Source organism: Arachis duranensis, chromosome 9 (assembly GCF_000817695.3).
Source record: "Arachis duranensis cultivar V14167 chromosome 9, aradu.V14167.gnm2.J7QH, whole genome shotgun sequence".
Lineage (NCBI taxonomy): Eukaryota > Viridiplantae > Streptophyta > Magnoliopsida > Fabales > Fabaceae > Arachis > Arachis duranensis.
Window position 1 is genome coordinate 108,633,118 of NC_029780.3, and position 25,287 is coordinate 108,658,404.

The following is a 25,287-nucleotide window of genomic DNA, read 5'->3' on the forward strand; positions in this document are numbered from 1 at the left end:
AGATGATGGCGGAAGTTGTGGACAAATGGCAGGTTCATATGAAATATATTCAAGGTTTGATGGCGTGGCTAATTTGTGTTAGTTGTGGTGACAAGTGTTGCTTCATAATTGTACGGTTGTGTTGCTTCCAAGCCACGAGTTTCGACTTTCATGTTAAGACCATCACCCCAGAAACGGACAATCACCCAGTTCCAAGAAGCATTTTTTTTTCTTTTTGCTAGCTTGCTAAACATAGTAGGATCATATTCCTACGGATACACTCGAAAACATATTGCTAAGGACTTGCTTGTCGTCTAATATATTTGTGTTGTTTAGCTCCATTTTTTAGTTTTTATGACTGTTAACTATTATTATTAAAGAGAAGATATAATATTATTGTAATTTGTTAAGAAAAACATTCAAGTCTTGCATATATTCCGTAATTTAACTGATTAGGGCTCTCTCCATTATCTCAGGGATAGCATGACTACAAAGAAATTGTGCCCAATTATAAAAACTGGGTTACTAATGATAAACAACACCTTTTATTTAAGAAAAAAATAGCAATTCTATAATCAATTAAACAAATTTATTACACAAAATTTCGTAAATAATGCCACAAGAAAAAAAAAAACAAACTTACACAATCCCTTATGACATCATTTGAAGAAAAACAAAAATATAAAGAAGACATCTTTCTGGCAAAAACCCATCTTCAATTTTCTTAGAGAAGACCATTGTTAAAACTGGAACCTCTGTTAAGAAATTGATCGGCAAGTAGTCAAAACTGTGCGTATCTGTATAATTAAATAATCAAATTTCTTCTCTTTCTTACTTCCTTCCTAGTTCCTACTAGGTAGCTGCTTTTTGTTTGGGAATATACTTTATCTTGATTCCCTTTTTAGGCTTCATTTTGGTTTTGGATTTAGTAACTTCGGAGGTTGCATGCAATTGATTCTCTGCATAACAATTTCACATGGTTTGATGAAATAGCTTCTTTCCATCCTGCATAGGAATTGTTTTTAATTAGATTGAAGACAATTAAAGACCAAGGAAGTCATTTTTAATGACAAGGGACAGTACAATAGAATAGAACTCTGCAAATGTAGGGTAGCAAAGATTACTTTGTGCAAGAAAGGCTTTGGCAGCATGTCTGGAGAAAAGGCTTCTTGGATATGCTTTAGCACCAAAATCGGGAAACTTGTTCCCGAAACCAATATCACTATGATCTATACTATACACCCTTAAACTACTTTGACCTGACAAAGTTTGATCCTCTTTTTCATAAGTATCAGCTTCAGCTCCAGCCCTACCATTTTGAAGTGGAAATGGGTCTTTGGTTCCATGTTTGCCAATTGGCCGCCAAAACTTCACTGTTAATGGGTTGTTGCTACTCTGGGAAGAATCAGGTTTCACTGGCTTCTCCTGTACAGTACACTGCTTTGTCGGATTCTCCACAATATCATCACCATGAGATGCCACAAGGCTACCCACTGATTGGCTGCAATTGCTTAGAGTTACAGATATAGATCCTATTAATACTTCATGATTCTTAACCTTGTCTGGTTCTTTTTGCAGTCTGGCTTTTGAAACCATCCCATCAATATCTGGTTTAGGCTTTCGACTCCAAACTTTCATCCCATTAGTAATAGAAGTCACTCTTTGATCCCGGTTTGTCCCATATCTCTGAATGACTCCATGCTTTGATAATTGAGAATATGGGCTCGCATGTAAACAGTTGGATACAGCCCACTGTGATTTTGGCAGTCCTTGCTGTCTCGCAACCATCATGCGTCGACGACTATGTCTGTGGGATGTTTGTCGCTCAATATTTTGATCAGTGTCACATTCATACCCTGAGTGTGTCTCCCTTTCAGCACCTTCATAAATGTCAGGAAAGTGACAGGCGGATGCATGTGGTGAAGAAGCATGATCTGCAAATGTATCAGAATTATGTGCTTCAAAGACACACGTATCCAAAGATGTTTCTGCAGATAGTACAGCCTCTCCTGTGCTATTGATGTTCCGTTTAATTTCAATGTCATCTTCGAGCAGTTCCCTCCCCTTCTGTTCTTTTTGTCTAAGCTTTTTCTGGCGTTTCCTCTCCAAAATCTCAGCTTGTCTATAAAAAGGGAGAAAAGTTAAATAAACAGTCCTACTTTCCATAAACGGCTAGTTTACAAGAGAGTACACTTGCAACTCTAATCCGTTTTTGGCTTTGCAGCATAAATAAAGATAAAGGACAGATTATTTTATCAAAATAGCCAAATAACTAAAATAATGTGGCGTATTTAATATAGTAGCACAACAGAAGTTTCAGAAGTGGTTAGAAATTTTTTATGAAATCAAATTAAAAGAATAAGGATGATAAAAATCAATTGGGGGCCCCTCCCTAAATTCTAAATGTCATTCAGTCAAGATTACCCTGAAAATAAGGATGATAAAATCAAGCACCCAAAACTGAACAAGGAAACTTGAAAACAGATAAACAAAACCAAGAAGGAAAAAGAAGAATAATAGTATATCATATAATCATATAATCCTACTCTCAAACTAAATCCGTAAACCCTAGAAATAATGGTCATTCCTTAAGAACCTAAAAGGTTAAAACAAACATTAAGAATCACTCAGGATGACCAATAAGGCCAGATATCAAAAGACGCAAAGGATTGGGAGCAATCACGACAGTATAAAAACAAACTGGTTATAGAGCTACGTACCTTTTCTGAGCAGCTTCTTCCTCCTCAACTAGCTGCTTCTGACACTTCAATGCTTCAGCTTCTTTGTCTGCAAGCCATGCCTTCACCTATGTAAAAGGAAATTCCTATTTATTCACGACTATGACTCAGAGAACTAATTCAGATAATTCACACCTTTTTGCTTTGTCAAAATGGAACCAGGTCTGGTTTGTTTGAAACTTGAATACACATTAACTGGAATATATTTTGGAGTTCAGAAAAATAATTACCAATTTCTGCTCTACCAAGAAACTAGTGCAAGCAACTATGTTTTTTGGTTCAAGACCAATCTTTCCAGCCTCTCCATCAAAAACATATCTTTGCATTGACACTGCTGTCCCACACAAAAATGTTTTTTCACTGGAATCATCAAGTATACTGAACAACTCTTGGGAAGATATAGGAAAGCTTGAAGGCCTCGATTCGACAATATCCTGAAAACAATTTATATTTATAGCATCAATATACCATAACAAGAAACATATTTGAAATAAATAACTGATAAGAAAGACCATTAAGTTTCATACCAGAAGGGCAGAACCAGCTTTAAGATAATACTGTGGAAGAGAAGAAAATCCTTGTTTTTGAGTCAGACTTGCCAAAGCATTTAAAATTGAAGACCCTGGAACTTCCTAAAGCATAATCATGTCAATTAGTAAGAAAAAAAAAATATACTTAGATTTGTTAGGGAAAAAAGGGAGGAAAGAGGAAAACAATAGAAGCTGAAAAGAAGTTTGATGAAGAAGTTTCAAACATTCATATTCACATTCGAAAATGCACCTATAACCATCCAACAAATGGACATAGCGCATGAGTTTTCACTTTTCTAATCCATAGTAGCAACTGTAATAGAAAAGTACTACAGCCAAACAAAATAAAACACATAATAGCGTATGAGGATTGATGCAAGTATGCTCATGCAATGAAAGTACTGCAATTTTCTTTTAAAACAAAAAATTAAATAATTAAATAAAAGTCATGCCTTTAAATATGGTCCCTAATTTAGCAGTTGTTTTAGAGTGAGTGAGTAAATAAGTGATTGGATAAGGCCTCATGTCACTCAGATTTCCTTATATCCATTTCATCCCTTCCCAGTAGCCATATATATTTGATATACACTAGTGAGATAAAAGTAAGCCATATTAAAATAACTTCATGTACAAGTAAACCAGTCATGTAAGAAGCAGAAAGTTATACCTCCAACATTACATTCTTGAATGACACAACTTCTTTTGCCTCTTCTATAGAGAGCTACATCATTCACGAAAAATTAGTAAAAAAACAAAACTACTAGTATTCATCATACAAGTGAAATTCACAAAGATGAAAAATTACCTTATCCCAATAAGCTCCTAGAAGATCTCGGTTTTTCTTAGAATCCTACAATTTTAAGCAGCATTAGGTAAAATTGAGGAGGGCATGGAAAAGAACCAACTATGAAAACACACAAAGGACTCATCAACTAAGAGCAAAAATGGGATAAATATTGCTTTTATTTATAGCTATAAAGAAAACCTTATCAAGCTTCTTCAATCGATGGTGTACACGCATATGTCTTCTATGGTTAATGGGAGAGCAAAACTCTCGAGAACACTTGTCACACTTCTGCAACTGAACCTTCACAGGAGAAAGCAAAGGCCACCCTGGAAGTTCTGTCAAACAAATAACAGATTGTATTAGAATACTTGTGTTTAGAACAGTACAGACCAGTACCAAGACCATATGAAATTGGATACATTTTAGAAAGAATTGTGTTAGTTTTGAATAGGCCAGCATACAGGCAAAGTGATCTAAATATTTTAAACTATTGACTCTTCACTTTTCTCTTGTATTTTTCTCTCAAGGGAAAAACACATTCAGTAACCATTAAATATCAAATGAATACAATTTGGTATTCACAATATACTTTCAAAAATCAAACCCCACAAAAAATATAATGACATAATATAAAGTTATTACTGATACCTTGCTGGTCTAAAGCATGGAGTAATTGAATCCATTGTACAGGGCTGTCACCAGCCCTAGGAAAAGAAAGGAAAGGTTCCTTTCCAATTGCTTGTCTGATGATGGTATCTATAGAATCATTTCTGTCTTCTGTTTTCATGACATCAGGAGAGCCAGAGGCCGTGAGTTTAGCAACTGGCATCTATTCACACCAAAGGCCTACCAAGAGGGTTTACAAGATTCTACTGCATAGATTATGGAAAATTACACGTAAACATAGGCATAAATTTAAAATAACTGGCAAGAGGAAAGGAATAAATAAAGTTAAGCATTCAACAAAATTGAATTTCAAGGGAACAAAAAACACTGTCAGGACACAGTTAAAGGGAAAAAGCCAAAGACAGGAACAGGATGGTACAAATTGCTCAACTGATTATGGAGAGCACCCAACTTTCATATGATGAAGCAAAACATGAGATTGTTGAAATGAAAATGCAGAAAATTGCTATTATCAAACCAGGCCTCTTTAATTCATTATGTTAAAGCATTAGGCATACATATTTGCCATATTTATAATATCTTCTGAAGCTTATTTACAAGCTAGTGAAACACTTCAATGGTGAAAAAGAAGAATCAAGTGTACTGGCATTATACCATTCTCGTCATTTATAAATTGTTATAGAATGAATTCCGAAAATAAACAATGTAATCCAAGTGTCCAGTTATTTAATAATTGCTTCCAAACAACTGCAATTCTAGATCCAATGAATTGAATATTCAAAGCATACCTATACCTGGAAACTTTTATTCACTTCTACGTTAATGTAATTCAAACAAAAAAATCAAGCCATATAAAAATTGATCATTGAATAAATGAAACTCCAAATATATTGAAACTCAGCAATAGCAAAAGGGATGGATGTAGATGTAGAAACTGCACTTTAATCCATGTTAGGGTGTTCAACATATATTGACATAATGCTAATGAATAAACTCATCCTTCGTATTCAACTGTTCAATCACTGGATGATTAATTGTATTTTTCAATCGAGAAAATAATAACACAAATCTATAAGAACATGATCTGTGATCCAGTTAGGGAAAGCAAAGTAGCACAATAGTGGATCAAGTAGGTACGTACCACGGGCACAACGAGATCGGTTGAAAAACAAAAAGATTTCTGTGACTATCCGAAGAAGAAACAAAAACAGCTGAGGAGTAGATTTGGATGCACCGAAAATGGAACTGCTCAGAGAAACAAGAGAAGAACCTGCAGTAGTTGCACTAGGGTGAAAATTATAAAACGTTGCTAACAAGAAAAGGGAAAAAAAAACACAAAAACAAAAACAAAAACAGAATTTAATTACTAATTTAGTTATTATTGGTTTGGATTTTGGGCTTAGGTCACATCACATCACAAATTCACAATCACAGAACCTCTTTACTTTTATCCCACAAGTGACAGCGCACGTGCCTCCATATAATTACAGTGCTAAGCATATGACATGAGACTTAAAACATTAATGGATGAATTTAAGTTGTGATCTTAATATTATATTATTACTGTGGGCTTTTGCTAACATAATATTTATTAAGATTTAAGAATACAAAATTTATTTAAAAAAAGTTATTTTAAAATGTGTAATAGTATTAAATAAATAAAAATTCGCGTCCTCTATAAAATATTTTTAATTTTATTTTTGATATTGTTACGTTCCCATAGAATAACATGATAACAATGTCAATGGAACCGACTTGGTCACATGAATATAGACAAAAGAACACCGTTTATATATGGCCCAATTGTAATTTTAGTGCACTGCAAAATCCGTGCATCAGTTACACACACCATAAGATAATTGTTCAAAATTGTTTTAAGGTGGATTTTATAGTACTTTTTATTATAGTGCTTAAATTATCTAACTTGTTTTTATAAATAAAAAATAAAATATATAAAATAAAAATAAAATATTTAAACTTTATTAAATATTATTTTTTTGTCTTTTTTAATAAATTAGACATTATATCTTAGCCTCTTAAGCACCATAGCATTCATTTTGTTTTAATTACTTATGAAACTTGAACATAGGATAATGCGAAGACAAAATTGGAGGTGAAAGAGGTTATGTGCTATGGAGGATGATAATATTGCATGGGGTATAACGTAGATATGAGAAGGTAGATAGAATGAGTTTTAAATGACTCTTTCTTTTTGGGTAATGCATGAGTAGGTCTTGGTGTAAGTCGTTAATCCATAAACTTTTACGTGTTCTCCTCATGTTTTGTTGGAAACGCATTTGCTAATTACAAAAAGAAAAATACTTAAATTTCAGTGAACGATATTTTATTATAGAATATTTTATATTAATATATCCTAGCATATTTTCGTTACCTTTTCCTAGATGATGACTACAAAATCATACATACACATATTCAAACATTTATTCCATTACTTTTCTAATGACTAGAGATTTCTAACTTAGGCTCCGTTTGAAAAACACAAAATAGTTAATTTTTTTATTTTTGACTTATAAAAAATTACATTAATAATATTTGGTACAATTTTTTAGATAAATTTTTAATTTTTTAAAAAGTTATTTAAGAGCTTTTAAAAAAATAAAAAATATGACTTCTTCTATTTTCAAAAGTTATTTTATCACTCCTATTTAATATATAACTTTAATACAAGAACTTTTATAATAACTTTCCAAACACAAAATAACTTATTTAAAAATTATTATTAATAAAAATTCTTATATTTTAAGTTCCTTTTTCAAAAGAACTTATTTAAAAAGTTTAGCCAAACTGGTAATAATGTTGATTTCCATAAATGTTCTCATTGAACGGAGCTCAAGAGATACTAAGAATTACATCTGTCATCCATTAAAGCAACTATGTTAAATTACAATATAATTTAACAAAGAAAAAAAAAAAACAGAAAAGAGGAAGGTATAATTAAAACTTTCCATTCCCCTCCATTTCGTCCCCATATGTGCATGTATGTGTAATTTGACTATGGATTATGGAACATTTTCACTGTAGTTGCTGCCACTCTTGAATTGCATTATGTAATGCATAATTAGGCACTAAATTTGTGTGCTCAAGCTTGAGGTTTGTCATGGGGGAAGTGTCGTGACCACTATCCAACCATTCTCTTATTGCCTCGGCTTCATACGTAAAGCCATCTGCAGCTATGTACGGATCTTCCATTACCTCCTGCAAAATGAAAAACAAGCAACAGCTAATCTAGCATATTCCATTAAATAGAGGCCAAAATTTTTATAAGAATGTATTTCAACCAATTTTTTATATTCACCTGCACAATGGGGCATACAAAGTGGGATGGAGTGCGGCGATGTTTCTTGGATGTCAAATATGGCGGCATGTTCATGCATGTAGTTCTGAATGGTTCAAGAACATCCCAAATATCTGATGTGAGGTCCGGCCGGTTCAGCCAAGTCTTGTCACAACATCTCAATGCTAAATAGGCCAGATGTATAGTTTGATCAAGTGGCCACTCACCAGCTGAGAAGTCCAATACTGCTTCAAGGTTATCCTTTTCCAATGCACATTTGACATCTCTGACTAGCCCCAAAAGTGGTCTTCCGGTTAGAAGTTGCAACAACAGGATTCCGAATGAATACACATCCGATTCTGGAGTGAATTTGCCAGTGGCAAGATACTCTGGATCAACATATGCCAAACTTTCATTTGGTTTGTTGTGTGTTGTTGTTGTGTCAGCTGAATCCACATTCTTCTCAACTAAACCATGAATGCCAATGTCAGCAAGTTTGGCAACAAAGTTAGCATCAAGGAGAACCTTGCTAGCTTTCAAATTCCCGTGTATAATACTAGGCTCGCTAGAGTGAAGAAAAATTAGAGCAGAACATATGTCAGCAGCAACGGATATTCGAATTTGCCATGGAAGTGGAGACTTCTCTTTGCGGGCAAGGTGACCTTCAAGGCTGCCATTATTTAGATATTCATACACAAGTGACCTAGACTCGGCACAGGTTCCAATCAGTGTCAACAGGTTTCGATGTCTCACCCGACTCAAAACTGCTACCTAGAAATTCAATAGAAATTATAACCAGGGTGAATAAACAAAAACAGATGAGTTCCTCATACAAGCACAAAATATGACAGATTTATCCAGTCAAGATAATTCAACCCTGCACTACAGAGAATTCAGAATATATATTTTAAACCAAGCTAAAAACTAAGAAAAAATCACTCAGGAGATCTGAGTTTATCTTTTCTAAGAACCAAAAAATGTCATAACTGAGCTTCAAAAATGAATTTGGTGTAGAATAGGGTGTAATACACCATACATTTCTTTGGAGAAGGTGAAAATGAGCATATAAGAATACTGACTCTTAGACATCTTTGGGTTCTTAAATAAGCATCCTAATAATCTAATTTTCAGACTACCAAGCAAACAATGAGAATATAAGATTACCTGACGTTCAAACTCCAATTGGCTGTGACAGCCATAAGAAGGTAACATTTTTATAGCAACATGCATATTGTGAAGCACTCCTTTGTAAACACTTCCATATCTTCCTTCTCCAATCTTCCAAGATGGATCAAAATCATTAGTTGCCTGATTGATCTCCATGAAAGAAAATACAGGGAATTCTACCGCATAAGAAAATGAAGTATGTGACTTTCCAAATTCCCTCAGCACTCGGACTTGCCTTACTGCATTTGCGCACTCTATCTGCAGTCTATCTCGTTTTTCCTTGAAACTTATCAAGAGGTCCACAGCTGATAAAATCTTCTCCTCCAACTCTTTTGCTGCTTCCTGTGTCTCACAAAGTTGGTTAGCAAGTGCTGAATTTTGTTCTTGGACAGTTTGCAACTCATACATTATTTCATCTTGCTGATTCCTTGTTTTTTGTAATTCTTCCTTCTCTCTGGCCAATTGTTCTTCAACTTCTCTTCTTTTGTTTTTCTCCTTAGCACACAGGCTTTCCATTTCTAATGCTTCATCCTGTTGGAAACCAAGTTGCGGCAAAGTTTCAGGAGACAATGAAATTGATCTAGTTCATGCATAATAAGGCACCAATTCATAAGTGTATATTCTACATGTATAGGAAGGCATGACCTTCTATATGAAAAAACACGTGCTTCTGCCACACTAAATTGATGATCATTTGCATCTGATAAGGAAGCTTTTTTGTTTTACAAAGTTGTGTTATTTAACGTAATGGTGATAGTGATAGGGATACTGGTGATGAAGGCATTATGTCCTCTTTAATGAGGGAGGAAAATGGTTATCAGAGAGAACTTTCTATATGAAAAACGAAATTTGAATCTGACATTGAAATATATTAAGCAAAGACAGAATTTGATTTGCTTTCAACCTCCAAAGAACTTTCTTTGACTTTCCACTGCTTTAAAGCCTCTTCAAATTCTTTTCGCCTCATGCTTTTGGAATCTCTAGTGGACTCTTCTAGTCTACCATTTATTTCACTTTTGTCTTCAATTTCACCATCTACCTCCTCCTGCAAAATCACGAAGAATTCAAAATTTACCACTTGTTTAAAATGGAAACATAGCCAGTCCCACCTAGTTGGACATGGCTTATTTGTTCTTATTTAAAGCAGAAACAAAATGACAAACAACTAATTGAAACGAATATATCTTTGTATACATCTTAATACCCAAAACCTTTCATTACACACTGAAATACACCATGCATTCATATTTCGGAAACCATGAATTTAATGCCTGTTTTCCACTGATTTTATGTGCAGGCAAGCATGTAGAAAAGGTTTCCTACCTTAAAAGAGTAGTAGCATACCAGAAAATGTGAAGTAATCTAGGATGAAAATTGCAGAAACTTGTGCACTAAGGCTGAAGGAAAACAAGCACCTCTCACCTCACAAAACAGCAATCCTGACAACTTTGAACTGTCAGCAACACTAATGGAGGACCATTTTGAACGTAATGAACTGTGGGAACTGACAGTTTCAATTTCTTCCACATCATCAGAATCTGCACAACCCTGTCACAAGTTATTACCCATAACAATCCTGATAAATGATAATAGCTGAAAGTCACCTGTCATTCTAAAATCAATTAAAAGAAAGAGAATGGAAAGAAACATCCAGCAGAAATACCTAAATGTTCCAATCCATTAGGAATCGATTCATATTCAAACTTCTGTGATTGTTCGGCTTCTGCATTTGAATTGTGCACCAACAGTGGAGGGGCAGTCTCTATTTCAGGTGTACGTTTACTATCTACCCTAATTATCGTTCAAATTTCACAAAAGTGGAAGTGAGGACATGTTTGTCGCTGCAATGTTTCATAACGACTTATCCTTCTATATCATAAACTGCTTTAAATGGCAGAGATATGCAAGCAGTCCAATTCATCTACACTACATCTTGACTTACAATTTTAGGAATAAATGCAATTCACACTTAAATTAACAAGTACCTGGTACATTTGATGTTGCCATTGCAAATGAACCAAATATTACATGATGGAACTGCTTGTTTATGTACAGGAATAATCTTTGTTGACTCTTGCTCAGCCAATTTCCTGCAATTCCAAAAACTATACGTTCAATAATTTGTACAAAAGACAGTGGTTGACATAATCCTAATTCAGAATCAAGAGACAACTATGGCCTTTTTTATTGTTTAACCAGAAATAAATAGCCAATTGCAACCTTCCTAAAAAATGGGAAGATAAACAGATGAAGAATGTCATAAAACTGCCAATAGCTACACATATCTGAAATGGAATATCCCTATAAATACAGCCTATAAAAAAGCAAGTTGAGGAGAAGAAAGATGCATAATGAAGATAGAGACCGTCATGAAAGATTATATTTTTCACTTTTAAGAAGCTTTACCTTAATTTTACAGTACAGTTTCCAGTAATTTCAAGAGGATAAGGACAAAGGAAGGCAATGAAGGCATGAAGAATAACAAAGGTTTGAGATTTATACCCCAAGTTATATCTGTCTGCTGCAGCTCCAATTACAAGCAATCTAATATTGTGTTGAGCAATTGCTTCCATAATCCCTTTCTCAATATTGTCCATCTCAATCAACAATTTATGTGCCCTTACCTACAGGCATTTGGTATAGTATAAGCATAGACTTCCTTCCATAAATATTTACTAAACTGGACCGGCATCTTAATTCTTATGAAACCATTATTTTTAAATGTTTAAACTTTTCAAAGTTCAATTGAAGCTTTGGAGAAAGTAGTCACTATTTTATCGTCCTACCTAGCTATTCTAGAAATGGGTAGGATGATAACACATATTAGGTGTGAGTGATTAAATAGTACACCTTAGTAAATAATTATAATTTAACAATAGGAATAAAAGATTTAGAAGAAAGATAATACCCCTGTTTGGACAAGAGTGGCAACATATTGGTCCAAGAGTTCATGGATTTTTTTACTTTCATTGTCCAAGAATGAATGAGATCGTGTTTCATCCCTATAAGGGTTTCTATCTGCTGCACATGTGAAAAGGAAGACGTCAGGAGTCAAGCACAGAGAGGCTTCATCAACAATAGCAACATCAAATCCCTTTCCATGGTTTAACAATTCGGAGTATAATGAACATTCACATTCACATTCACATTGTTGAATATAAGCTGATTTGATAAAAATGACAAATTAATTGTCTAAGTCCGAGTTTAAAGAAGCATTCAGTTTAGTTTATTTTCCAGAGTCCCCTTAATAAGAAAACCTGCAGAAAGCCAATAACTTTTCAGAAGCATAAATCCTTGACATGCTAATCACTGATTTGTCATATAGGAAAACACAGCATAATTCCACATCCACTACTACTTAGATAGTCCTCAGATCACCCTCGATAGTTCAATTCAACACCGTCAATTTCATTTTCTCATATAACAAGGCCTTGAGGGAAAAAGTGATATTACTAAACCATATTATTATCCAACCAAAACACAGAATCCAAATTTAGCAACAATTCAACTCACAATCTGAAATTTCAAGTCAAATTCTCCCAAACCCGTGAAATTTTTTTCAGATTTGTGTGAAAAACTTAGCAAGCAGAAAAATAATTGAAAAAGTGAAGAGAAACTGACGGGAGGAATCGATAGGGTGAGGATGGTGAACGTGAAGGAGGCAAATTGATTTGGAAGGGAAATTGTGCGAAGCCCAATGCAATAGTTGTTGGGTCTTGTGAATGTTGTTTCCCACCGCAACAAAGACTGTGTGTGTGTCTTGTTCTTCAGCTTCAGCTACTTGGATGCTACCCATGAATACGATGGATCCACAACAATGCAACTGCACTTGAACACCACTGTTTTGATTTAATCACACTCTGCTCTACTCTTCTCTATTATGGAAATGGAATCACCGTTAATAGTGATTATTAAATTATTAATTTCTCTCTTTATGAATGAATAGATGGTGGGTGGGGTCCTCTGGATAGTGTGTTGGTGAACCACGGAGGACTCTTTTCTCTCTCGGCCTCTGGATTCCTCCTAGATTAAGCTTAAGCTTAAACACTAAGCACCAAAGCCACAAAAAGGTCACACCGAATCACCAATCACACTTGTACAACAATACATAATTTGTTTTAAAGCTTCTTATTTTAACTTAACAACTACTTTCTCAGCTTAAATATATTTGCAATCAAGTTCCTACGCCATAGCAGCAAATTTCAATCAAATTCTACTATTAAACTAGAGTTAATATTCAAATTTGGCCCTGAAATTTGACTCCCGACTCAATTTAGTCCTTTTGGTTTCAATTGACTCAAATTGTATCCTGAAATTTTGACCCGCGCCTTAAATTGGCCCTTCTTATGTTTTCCGTCGCCGGAGAGCTGACCTGACAATTTTAAATGACACCTGGCAGTATCAAAACGACATCGTTTTACTATTGGCGCCGAAATGCTTAGAACGACGTAGTTGACATGAAAAAAGGGGTTAAATGAAATCCAAACAGTAACCACTTTTGAAGTGAAACCCAATTGACCCTTTCTTTTCCTTCTCTTCCCGTCGTATACGTTCCCTTCCCTTCAGAGAAGCACCATGGGTGTCTCAGTAATGGAGGTTTGAAAATTTTCTTACTTGGTTCGCTCTCTATTGTGAAGATTAATTAACTGGGAGTCATCTTTTGAAAAACAGGTTAGTAACAAAAACGCTGCTCTCAACTTTCATGCTCTGTTTTTTCTCAAAATGTTGGTTGTGGGTTGTTTTCAATTTTTTCAATCCACTTCATCAGTGTAACTTTGGGAGAATGTAGTTGATTATGGTTGTTGATGATAATAGAGTTTTTGTTTGTTAGGGTTTAATTTTTTTGCATGTGTGTGACTGTGATCAACTGAATCGTTCAGTTCTTTGTCCGTTTTAGCAGTCTTTGATTCTTCATATTCTATTTTAAAATAACAAATTTACTCCTTTATATCCCACTACTAATGAACACACCTGACAAGTTTACTTTCATGTGTTTTCTTGTTTCTTCTTGTACTATTGTTTACAAGAGTACTGCATTATGTAATGATCATAACAAGAATATAATTTTAATTAAAAAATCCTATTTTTATACATGAACTTTAAAGGTGTGATTACTAGTTGGAATCTTTGAGGGAAGGAATGACTTACTGATTAAAGTGGAGTCTATTTTATTTATCAAGAACCATTCCTTTAAAAAAAAACAATTTTACTCCTTCATATCCCACTACTAATGAACACACCTGACAAGTTTGCTTTCATGTGTTTTCTTGTTCCTTCTTGAACTATTATTTACAAGAGTACTGATATAGTGAAAAAGGAGTACTGCATTATGTAATGATCATAACAAGAATATAATTTTGATAAAAAAATCCTATTTTAATACATGAACTTTGAAGGTGTGATTACTAGTTGGAATCTTTGAAGGAATGAATGACTTAATGATTAAAGTGTAGTCTATTTTATTTATCAAGAACCCTTCTCTTAATCTGTTAAATGGGAAATGAAATGGATTTTTTTTGCTTCTGGTGTCTGAATTACTCTGCCATTAATTATCCTTGTAAAAAGCATAATCTTTCATGTTTAGGTATTTCAGACACTTGTGACTGTTAGTTATGTAATTGATTGTGTGAAGATTTTAATTTCTTTGTTCTATTTTGACAATCAGTTGTGAAAAATATTTGCCCTTTTATTTTCTTGTCATTTTTTTTAGATAGGACAATGAGTTTCTCTTATTTGCTTTTCTACTTAAAGATTGAAAATAATGTTCATTGGTTTTAACAATAATTAAAACACAGATGAAAATAGTATGTTTTGTTGAAAATTTCTCTATTTATTATTTATTATTATTATTATTATTATTATTATTATTATTATTATGGTTAAAGATCTCTGGTCTCTTAGTCCCTATTCATTTTGGCCATTCATTTTTTGTGAGAATTTTGATTTTAGTACTTTGTACATAGTTTTGTTTTGACTAGGATGAGTAATTCTTTTGGTACCTGGTGTTTGATCGATTCTTCCAGTGAACCTTGTAAAATAGCTCTATATTATTCTTGTTGTGTTGTTATTATTTTAGTTTTACCTTGAATTTTGTGGATTGAAATGTTCTGATTATTGTTGTGTGGGTTTGTATGATTGTTGTATTCAATGTTCTTATTTTAATTTTGCCATTTCATTTGATTTCTTTTTCTATTCCTTGGATTATTTTTTAACTCTAAACTAAAGTGAAAGTGCAAAACTTTATTTTTTTCCAAATTATGGATGAATTTTATGGTGTGCCTGGTTTTGTAACTGCTCCATTACAATGGAGATGAGATAGTTTCAATGATGAGCCTATGATGTGTAATGAGAATTCTTAACGCGTGTGATTACTTGGCCAAGTTCGGGGTTTAATGCATTTTGAACAGCAAAGTTGTAATTGTATCTAAATATTGTTAATTTTATTTGTTTTATTCTTTCATGTTTAATGATTAAGTATTGTACGAGATAAATTGAAATTAAACCAAATATCTGTCTTTAATAAAATATTCATATTTTATAATGGTAGCCAAAACACTTTTAATTGATTAAGTTGTTTAATATATTAGAACTAAGCCCCAACTGAATTGTTTGTAATCTTTTTTTTTTATTATTTTCAATTTATTGAATTTAGTGTTGTTTTTAACCATTGTGTCTCCTGAATCTTATTTATAGATGGATGAAGGTATAATGATTGTGTATCATCATGGAGGCAGTTTTGTCACCAAACCAAATGGCAGTTTGGTTTATGACAATGATCACACTGATGAGTTGACTGGGCTGGATGAGGACGTATTAGATATATTTTCACTAAGAGACTACTACAAGATCCTAGGTTATGATAACATGGTTGAGTGTTGGTGGCTTGTTCCTGGTAGACCTATGAAGAGTGGACTGCGAGCACTAAGTCATGACAAAGAGTTAATAGAGATGTGCTTCTATGCAAAGAACAATGGGGGAACAGTGCACATATATCATTATCAGAGCCAGCTCTTGATTTGTCTTCATATACAGACTCAAGCAGCTTCACCAATTTGAACAAACTATGCTCTTCTGATACTTATTTGGTCATAAGTTATACCTCCTCTTTTGTATAATCTCACTTTTAAAGAATTTTTACAAGATATATCATTACCAAGAGAACATAAAATTCCATTTCTATTTTGTCATTAAATACATAGCAATGCTTCATTCACATAACTGACATCATAGTTACATATATTTCATCCCACCTAATCCATAAGCTACAATCACAATTCCAAAAATAATAACAAACATAGACAACATAATATTCCACATTTTTAATATTCTAATTTCAGCTTCAACTACACTAATTTTTCATCCCAAAGATATTTTTCAATGGTCTTCACTAACTGAACTTTCATTTCTGCCAACTATGGCTTCTTCTTCTTCAACATCTGTCTATTTAAAAAAGTCACACCATCTCTTACCAGTAGTCTACAACACCAAAAATTCAAAAGAAAAAAAAATTGAAAGGAAGAACTATTACAAAACCAACAAGCATTTGAGAAATAAGACACACAATCAGCTTGCAACAATTTAACCAACTTACATTATAGTTAGAACATCCACAGAATGGTCTTTCTGGATTGGAATCTGTCCCAAACTATCGAAGAATAGGACGCAACCCACAACCGCACCAATGCGGAACCTTTCCACCTCTGTCACCTCTGTCACCTTTGTCACGGTGTGCATTCTTCACCCACCCACCATGCGAACGAGCTCTACTAGAGCTACCTGAGCCTTGGCTGCTGCTTCCCAACATTCTTCTCAACTCTTCGAGACACTCTTACGATTTGGGGAAATTGGGACTTCTAGGTTTTATTTAAAATTTTTAGGGGTTAAATTGATGCCTTCAAACATTTTGCCATGTCATCTAACTGCAAGGGTGCCAGGTGTCAACGAAAATTGACAGCTCAGCTTTTCGGTGACGGAAAACGCCAGAAGGGCCAATTTGAGGCGCGGATCAAAATTTCAGGGTACAATTTGAGTCAATTGAAACCAAAAGGGCTAAATTGAGTCGGGGGTCAAATTTTAGGAGCCAATTTGAGTATTAACTCATTAAACTATCGTTAAAAAATATTCATTGTTAATAACAAATTAATAATTGCATTCTAAACTAATCGCATAAATAACAATTCAGAATAGAGTAAAGCTAGGGAACCAAAAGCATATCAGCCAAAACTCAGCCAAATACCTTTGGATGAATTCAAAATTTTTACGAGTTAATATATACGGATGTTTCTTCTACTAAGTATTAGAATGTTTCTTTTTCATATTAAATGGATGTTCTTTTATATATTTTTCGAATTTGTGATTGTTAAAAGTGGATAGATTAATGTGAGAAAAAAGAGGAAGGTTTTTATAGGTTTTAATTAGGTTTACTTAATCAATTTAAAATTTTTTAAATTTTGAATTTAAAAAATTTAAAAATTAATTAATTATTGATATAAATTAATATAGTTTTGTTTAATTTTTGGCTGATAAACTTTTGGTTCCTTATACTTTTCCTTCAGAAAAAAAAATTATATTTAGTTAAATGATTATGTAACAATTTTAGTATAAACCCACTTGATCATAGGAATAAAGTTGCAAAATCTCATTGGCAATGGTACTTAATATCAGAGTTCGGATTTTCTTGTGTGATATGGAGTAATTGTCCTGTAGTAAGATTATGATTGTGTAAATGGAAGCCGGTCCATTTTCACAAATTGTGATGTTATTAAGGACTTATAGAAATAATAATAATAATAATAATAATAATAATAATAATAATAATAATAATAATAATAATAATAATAATAATAAAAAGTGTGTTTTTATTATTTTCTGTGTTTGAATCTATCTATATTTAATATAATCATTCATTCTTAGGTGGAAGATGCTACCTAAATGTTGTAATCCTACTCCACGGGCACGAGCACATAATGCTCCTAATGTTGAAGCTAATAGAGCACCTTCTCCCCCACTCAGTCAATGGGGTGCTGGTCGTAGAAGACCAATAGGGCGAGGCAGAGGTGCGACTATCACAGAAGAACCAATGAATGTTGCTGCTGAGATACGAGGACTTCATCAAATTGTTAATAATCTTGTGGAGTCCTTGACTGATCGAAGAGAAGTTAGAGTCCCACCTTCTACGGGGCCAAATGTCCTTAATCAAGAAAACCAACAACCCCTTGGGGAACGAATTGTCACTCTCTAATCCTTCCTTAAGCTAAATCCGCCTACTTTCTCTGGAAATCTTCTAGAGGACGATCCTCAGTTTTTCATTGACAGCTTGAACAAAGCTTTTCGAGCCCTTAGATGTCGGGATGACACAGCGGTGGATCTAGCTACATACAATTTAATAGGACATGCTTATCATTGGTATGAAACACTTCTTCAAAGTAGAAGGGCACGTCGAATGCCACCTTTTTTGTGGGATGAGTTTGTTGAGATCTTTTTGGGAAGATTCCTTCCTACTAGCATAAAGGAGAAAAATGCCACTGATTTTGAGAAGTTGAGGCAAACTCCTGGTATGTCTGTGATGCAATATGAGAATTGTTTCACCGAGCTTTCTAGATATGCTGAGCACTTAGTGACTCCGGATATCATGAGAATCAAGAGATTTGTTCGAAGACTAGCAAATTCTTACTTCACTACTCTTTCACCCATGGTTGGGAGCATGACCTATTCAGAAATTGTGAATGCTGCTTATGGTATTGAACCTGGATTGGAGAAAATGAGAGTGAACAAAAAAATAGGTAAAAAGAAAAGTACACAACGAGCTTTTTCTGGAGGATCAAGCTATGGGACATATCAGGTCATCAAAATCGCCCACAAACACAATCAGGTGGGGTTAACCATTCTGAAGCTGCCTCAAAGGGTACCTCAGTTTTAGGGAGTCGAGCTAGGAGTGCATCTGAACCAAGCATGCAGAGATCTAAGCCTTCAGAAATTCTTAGGTTACCTTGTCAGTATTGTGGGAAGTATCATTCTGGAGCATGCTTTAAGAGTACTGGAGCATGTTATGGTTGTGGACAGACTGATCACCTTCGTAGAGATTGTCCTCATCCTCGAAAAAGTTCCATTCAAAGTTTAGTACTACCTGCAACATCCACTCCATCTTTCTCAGCTATGTCGCTTGGAAATTCTTAAGCTCCATTAGTTAAGGGCACAGGTAGAGGATCTGGTAGTCGAGGGTCTAATAACAAAGGTGTAACACAAGGTGGAAAAGATCAGTCACAGATTCATGCTTTAATCCGTCAAAATGCTCAGACTTCAAATGCAGTGATAGCAGGTACCTTACAAGTTTGCTCCTTAGATGCTCAAGTATTGTTTGATCTGGGTTCTCATCACTCCTATATTTTCCCATATTTTGTATCTCGTTTAGATAAGCAATTTCAAGTATTAGACTGCCCATTTTATGTTGGTACTCCACTTGGAGTTTCTGCAATAGATCAATATGTTTATCAATCTTGCATTGTTAGAGCGAATATTATTGATACCTTAGTTGATTTGATCCTTCTTAAAATGATGAATGAATTTGATATCATCTTGAGCATGGACTGGTTATCCTCTTATCATGTCGATGTAAGTTGCTACTCCAAAACAGTGAAATTTGGCATTCCAAACATTCCACCCTTTGTTTTCTTTGGTGAGGGTTGTTCTACCTTAGCTAATCTTATCTCTTCTCCGAGTGCTTTACACTTGATGGATAAAGGAAATCAAGAATTTCTTGCAGTAGTTAGGACGTTGAAGCCAAAGTACCTAGCATAGATCAAGTTCCCATGGTTAGGAAATTTTTAGATGTGTTTCCAGAGGAACTACCAGGCATACCACCAGATCGGGAGGTAGAGTTTTTCATAGACTTACCCCTAAGGGTTTCTCCTGTTTCGATTCCTCCTTATCGCATGGCTCCCGCAGAATTATGAGAGTTGAAAATTCAGTTGCAAGAGCTATTAGACAAGGGATTTATCCATCCTAATACTTCTCCTTGGGGAGCTCCGGTCCTCTTTGTAAAGAAAATGGATGGTTCAATGCGATTGTGTGTCGATTACTGACAACTTAACAAAGTAACTATTCGTAACAAGTATCCATTTCCAAGGATTGATGATTTGTTTGACCAACTCCAAGGAGCTTCTTGTTTTTCCAAGATAGATCTTCGTTCTGGATACCATCAATTAAAGATTAAAGGAGAAGACATTCCAAAAATGGCTTTTCGAACTCGATATGGACACTATGAATTTTTTGCGCTGCCTTTTGGTTTAACTAATGCCCCAGCTGCTTTTATGGACTTGATGAACCGTGTATTCAAACCTTTTTTAGATCACTTTGTGATTGTCTGTATTGATGACATTCTAGTGTATTCCAAGAGTGAGGAAGAACATGAGCATCATCTAAGAGTTGTTTTGCAAACTCTAAGAAATCACAAACTATATACAAAATTTTCTAAGTGTGAGTTTTGGTTGGACCAAGTATCATTCTTAGGTCATGTTGTATCAAAGGATGGAATCAAATTGGATCCAAAGAAAGTGGAAGCCATCCAACAGTGGTCAAGACATACATCAGTAAAAGAGATCCGTAGCTTTTTAGGGTTGGCAGGCTACTACATACATTTTGTTAAAGATTTTTCAAAGATATTAGCTTCTTTGACCAAGTTGACTCAGAAGAATGTAAAATTTCAGTGGACTTATGAATGTAAACAAAGCTTTCGAAAGCTTAAGAAGTGTTTGACTACTGCCCCAATTCTAGTTTTACCTTCAGGATCCGGAGGATATTCGGTATATTGTGATCCATCTCGGGTAGGACTTGGATGTGTTCTTATGCAGCATGGTAGAGTCATCGCCTATGCATCTGGACAACTTAAGAAACACGAGCAGAATTATCCAACTCATAATTTAGAAATGGCAACATTGGTTTTTGCTTTAAAGATTTGGAGACGTTATATTTATGGAAAAACATGTGAGATTTATACAGATCACAAGAGCTTAAAGTATATCTTTCAACAAAAAGATCTTAACCTCAGATAACGTAGATGGATGGAGTTGCTTAAGGATTACGATTGTACTATCTTATACCATCCAGGTAAGGCTAATGTAGTTGCTGATGCATTGAGTAGAAAATCTATGTGTAGTTTGAATCACATTGCTTTATCAAGGAAACCTTTAGTGCAAGAGATTCACAAGTTGGAATTTGAGGGTGTATATTTTAAGCTCGAAGGGTCAGGACCACTCTTAGCTTATGTACGATCTCAGTCCTCTCTAATAGAACAAATCAAGTCTGCGCAAGTTGATGATCCAAAGTTATGAAAGCTAATGGAAGATGTTCACAATGGGAAGAACTCAGATTTTTCTCTTGATCAAGGTGTTTTACGTTGTGGTAACCGTTTATGTGTGCCAAATAACAATGACTTAAAGAAAATTATTATGGAGAAGGCTCACAATTCTAAATACATTCATCCGGGCACTAATAAGATGTACCAAGATTTGAAGCAATTGTTTTGGTGGGAAGGCATGAAGAAAGATGTAAGTACTTTTTTTTCTTGTTGTTTGACTTGTCAACAAGTTAAAGCTAAACATCAAAGGCCTGCAAGGCTGCTACAACATATTGAGATACCTAAATGGAAATGGGAGAGAATTATCATGGACTTTGTGACAAGTTTACCTCGTAGTTTTAAGGGCTACGATTCAGTCTAGGTGATAGTAGATAGAATGACGAAGTCAGCTCATGTTCTTCTTGTGAAAACTACTTATACCGCTAACCGATATGCTAAGCTTTATGTTGATGAGATATTCAAGCTTCATGGAGCCCCAGTATCCATTATCTCAGATCGTGGGCCATAATTTAACTCTCATTTCTGGGAATCTTTTCAAAATGCACTAGGAACAAGAGTAGATAGATCTTAGTACAGCCTTCCATCCACAGATAGATGGACAATCTGAGAGAATAACTCAAATTTTGGAAGATATGTTAAGATGTTGTATTATGAATTTTGGTGGAAATTGGGATAGCTATCTACCTTTGATTGAGTTTTTTTATAATAATAGTTACTAAGCCAGTATCCAAATGACACCATTTGAGACTCTTTATGGAAGGCGATGTAGATCACCAGTCAAATGGTTTGAAGTTGGTGAAATCAAACTGTTGGGACCCAATTTGGTACAATATGCAATTGAAAAAGTTCGCTTGATCAAGGAACGTTTATTGGCATCTCAAAGTAGACAGAAGGCTTACGCTGATCATAGGAGACGTAACTTAGAATTCTCAGTGGGTGATCAAGTTTTTCTCCGAGTGTCACCTATGAAGGGTGTGACGAGGTTTGGCAAAAAGGGCAAGTCCTCGCTATATTGGTCCTTTTGAGATCTTGGAACGAATAGGCGCAGTAGCGTATCGCTTGGCACTACCACCTGATTTGTCTATGATTCATCCAGTATTCCACGTGTCTATGTTACGTAAATATCTTCATGATCCATCTCATGTACTTACTCTCCAATCAGTGGAATTGAAAGAGGATCTATCGTTTGAAGAAGAACCTATTGCTATAATTGATCGACAAATAAGGAAGTTACGTTCTAAAGAAATAGCCTTGGTAAAAGTAGTCTGGAAGAACCATTTGGAGAAAAGAGCAACCTAGAAACTTGAGAATATAATGCGTGACAAACATCTGTATTTGTTCGAAACTTAAGGTATTTTTATGTTTTAAATTCGGAGACCGAATTTTTTAAGGTGGGGAGATTGTAGGGCCTAATAACAAAAAAAATAATAATAAAACCCCACAGATGGGCCAAGCTCGTAACCTTTTCTTTCTTTCCTTCACTTCCAACGATACACACACTCTGAGAATCACCTTATACACACTGTGCCAACATTTTACCCTTCCTCACCGCCAAGATACGTTCCCCTCCTCCCCCTCATGCCATTTCTTCAACAATAATTCCATACATTTTTATTTCATCAATTTCGTTACTCTTCTTCTATTCCAACTCTATTATGCCTTATTTATTGTGCTCTCTTATGTTGGTTTTTATTCCAAAATTCCATTGAAGTAGTCTAAGCTTGAAGAAGAGGAAAACCACCTTTAATTCAAGTATTACCAATTATTAAGACATTAAGGTGATTCTTTAACTTGATAATTATCTATATATTTAATTTTTGTCATGTTTATAATTATAGGTATTAATAAATCCGAAAAATTAAGGTTAGGGTAAGATAGAATTTGGGATTATTTGGTATATAGGTTCTATTATATTAATTGATGTTAAGATTAACTTATTAGAGTTATTATTGTTATGTTTGTGTATTGGATACTCAAAGGAACCACTCTCCTTGCTTGTTGGAATCTGTGGAGTAGAAATTCCTTTCTTGGATTTTAGTCTGTGAGTAAACTTTGTATCTATGGTTAAATTTTAGCATTGACATCATTTTTATAACTATTGAAAACAATTTCATAATTTATTATTTAATTATTTACTAACTTATTTGTTAATATGATGTTTATGTTAAATATTTTACAAAGAAAATTTCACTTGAGACATGATATTTTACGTTGAAACGAATGAAGTGATTATTTGAAAAATTAAACTATAATGTAAATATTATTTTGCATATACACTTTGAAAGTAAATTTAGTATTGAATTTGGATAAAGTTATTACATGAATTATTACTATTGAATTGATGATGTATTTATTGATTTGTTGACAACCTTTAGCTTGATCATAGTTCGTATGTCAAAATATTTTGGAAAGTTCTATGATAGAAACTACAGCTAGCGGTAGTAAGCGTTAGACTTGGTGCACCTTGTCAGTATATAATTGCAATTTTCAAGACCATATGAGATGAAATGGTTTTTATCTGTTTCATGTCCACAAAACTAGTGGAACATGTCTTCAGAACTCACACGAAGGAAAACAACTTAAGTGTGATTTCTGTCTGTTATTTTGACTTTTCTGGATTAGATAACCTTTCGCGTATATTGTTATAAATAAAGAAGTTTGAATGTTTGATATTTATAATTAATCATCATTGTGTTTGAGTATAACTTTGTCACTATTATTAAGGTGGATTTATTTTAACCAAGAGTTTACTAATTAAACAACTGTCTCTTGTGGGGTTATAAATGTTTTGTTTACTCACTGAATTGTAAAACTCACTCTGTTGTTCTTTTATTTATTTTTTTCAGATATGGGTATTGATTCTAATCCAACTTCATCAGTTTTGCTCTAGTTTTGTTTGTGTTGGTGAGCCCTTTACTGTTTAAGGGCTTGATGTTTTGTGTAAATAGCTTTAAAACTCTTTAGATTTGTTAAACTGCTCCATGTGACACAGGTATGATCTGACTTTAATGACTTGAGTATGTTGCTTTGTAAATATTCTAGTAAATAAAGCTAATAGACTATGCTTTACTGTAAATATTTAAGTCGAATTTTATATAAATATACTGAGTATGTTGTAAATATGAGGTTGAGAATGTGTTACCTTTTAGTATAATTAAAAAACTATTTATTCTGTTTTTTGTAATATCGATTTCTGAGACTTACTTAGGAAGATTTTTCTAAGCGCCAATCACAGTCAAATTAGGTCGTGACACTTAATTTGCAAAGCCTCACACATTCACATCATTTGCAAGGTCACACATTCATTTTCAATTTTTAACAGGGGTGTAAGTGGGTTACATTACTCCCAATTAAATCCAACCCCATTTTACCGTAAATATTATTATACTTGACGGGTAATCGAGTTTAATTAGATTAAAATTGATTATATCCGACTTTAATTAATTTAAATATATGATCTAAACAAATAGAATTTCATCTAACTACTCAAATATTATATTAAAAAATAAAAAATATATATATATAATTTTTGCCGACCTAATCCTAATTTTACTGTAATATATTTATTTTTTATTATTTCTTAGTGTTATAGACTTTTTTTCCTTTTTTTCATATTTTTTTAGTTTTTCACAAAATTAATTTTGATTGGGCATTCGAATTGATCCAACTTAGTTTTAAATGATTCCGTTCGATTTAGATACAATTACAAAAAAATATACCAACCAAACCCAATTTCGATTTATGTATAAGTAAAATTTAAATACAATTTTGATTGGTTTGATTTTTATTTACACTTAAATTCGACCTAA

General features: G+C 33.9%; 2 protein-coding genes across 3 annotated transcripts; both read right to left on the bottom strand.

Annotated features, from left to right (window-relative positions):
* Positions 1-313: 313 nt before the first annotated feature.
* On the bottom strand, positions 314-6,000 carry LOC107467030 (uncharacterized). The gene is made up of 10 exons (XM_016086038.3): positions 5,803-6,000; positions 4,683-4,906; positions 4,233-4,369; positions 4,053-4,097; positions 3,915-3,968; positions 3,245-3,349; positions 2,948-3,151; positions 2,700-2,785; positions 1,104-2,101; positions 314-984 (listed from the first exon to the last, which is right to left on the bottom strand). The coding sequence occupies exons 2-10, from the start codon at positions 4,861-4,863 to the stop codon at positions 905-907; spliced, it is 1,890 nt and encodes a 629-aa protein (XP_015941524.1). The 5' UTR covers positions 4,864-4,906; positions 5,803-6,000; the 3' UTR covers positions 314-904.
* Positions 6,001-7,560: 1,560 nt separating this feature from the next.
* On the bottom strand, positions 7,561-13,202 carry LOC107467048 (U-box domain-containing protein 32). Of its 2 annotated transcripts, none has more exons than XM_016086065.3 (10): positions 12,745-13,202; positions 12,032-12,141; positions 11,626-11,747; positions 11,109-11,213; positions 10,787-10,914; positions 10,546-10,661; positions 10,028-10,168; positions 9,121-9,654; positions 7,978-8,727; positions 7,561-7,877 (listed from the first exon to the last, which is right to left on the bottom strand). In XM_016086065.3, the coding sequence occupies exons 1-10, from the start codon at positions 12,917-12,919 to the stop codon at positions 7,695-7,697; spliced, it is 2,364 nt and encodes a 787-aa protein (XP_015941551.1). In that variant the 5' UTR covers positions 12,920-13,202; the 3' UTR covers positions 7,561-7,694. The 2 variants fall into 2 exon arrangements, with proteins under 2 accessions (XP_015941551.1, XP_015941550.1); XM_016086064.3 differs by having other exon boundaries at positions 12,032-12,144; positions 12,745-13,201.
* Positions 13,203-25,287: the final 12,085 nt, after the last annotated feature.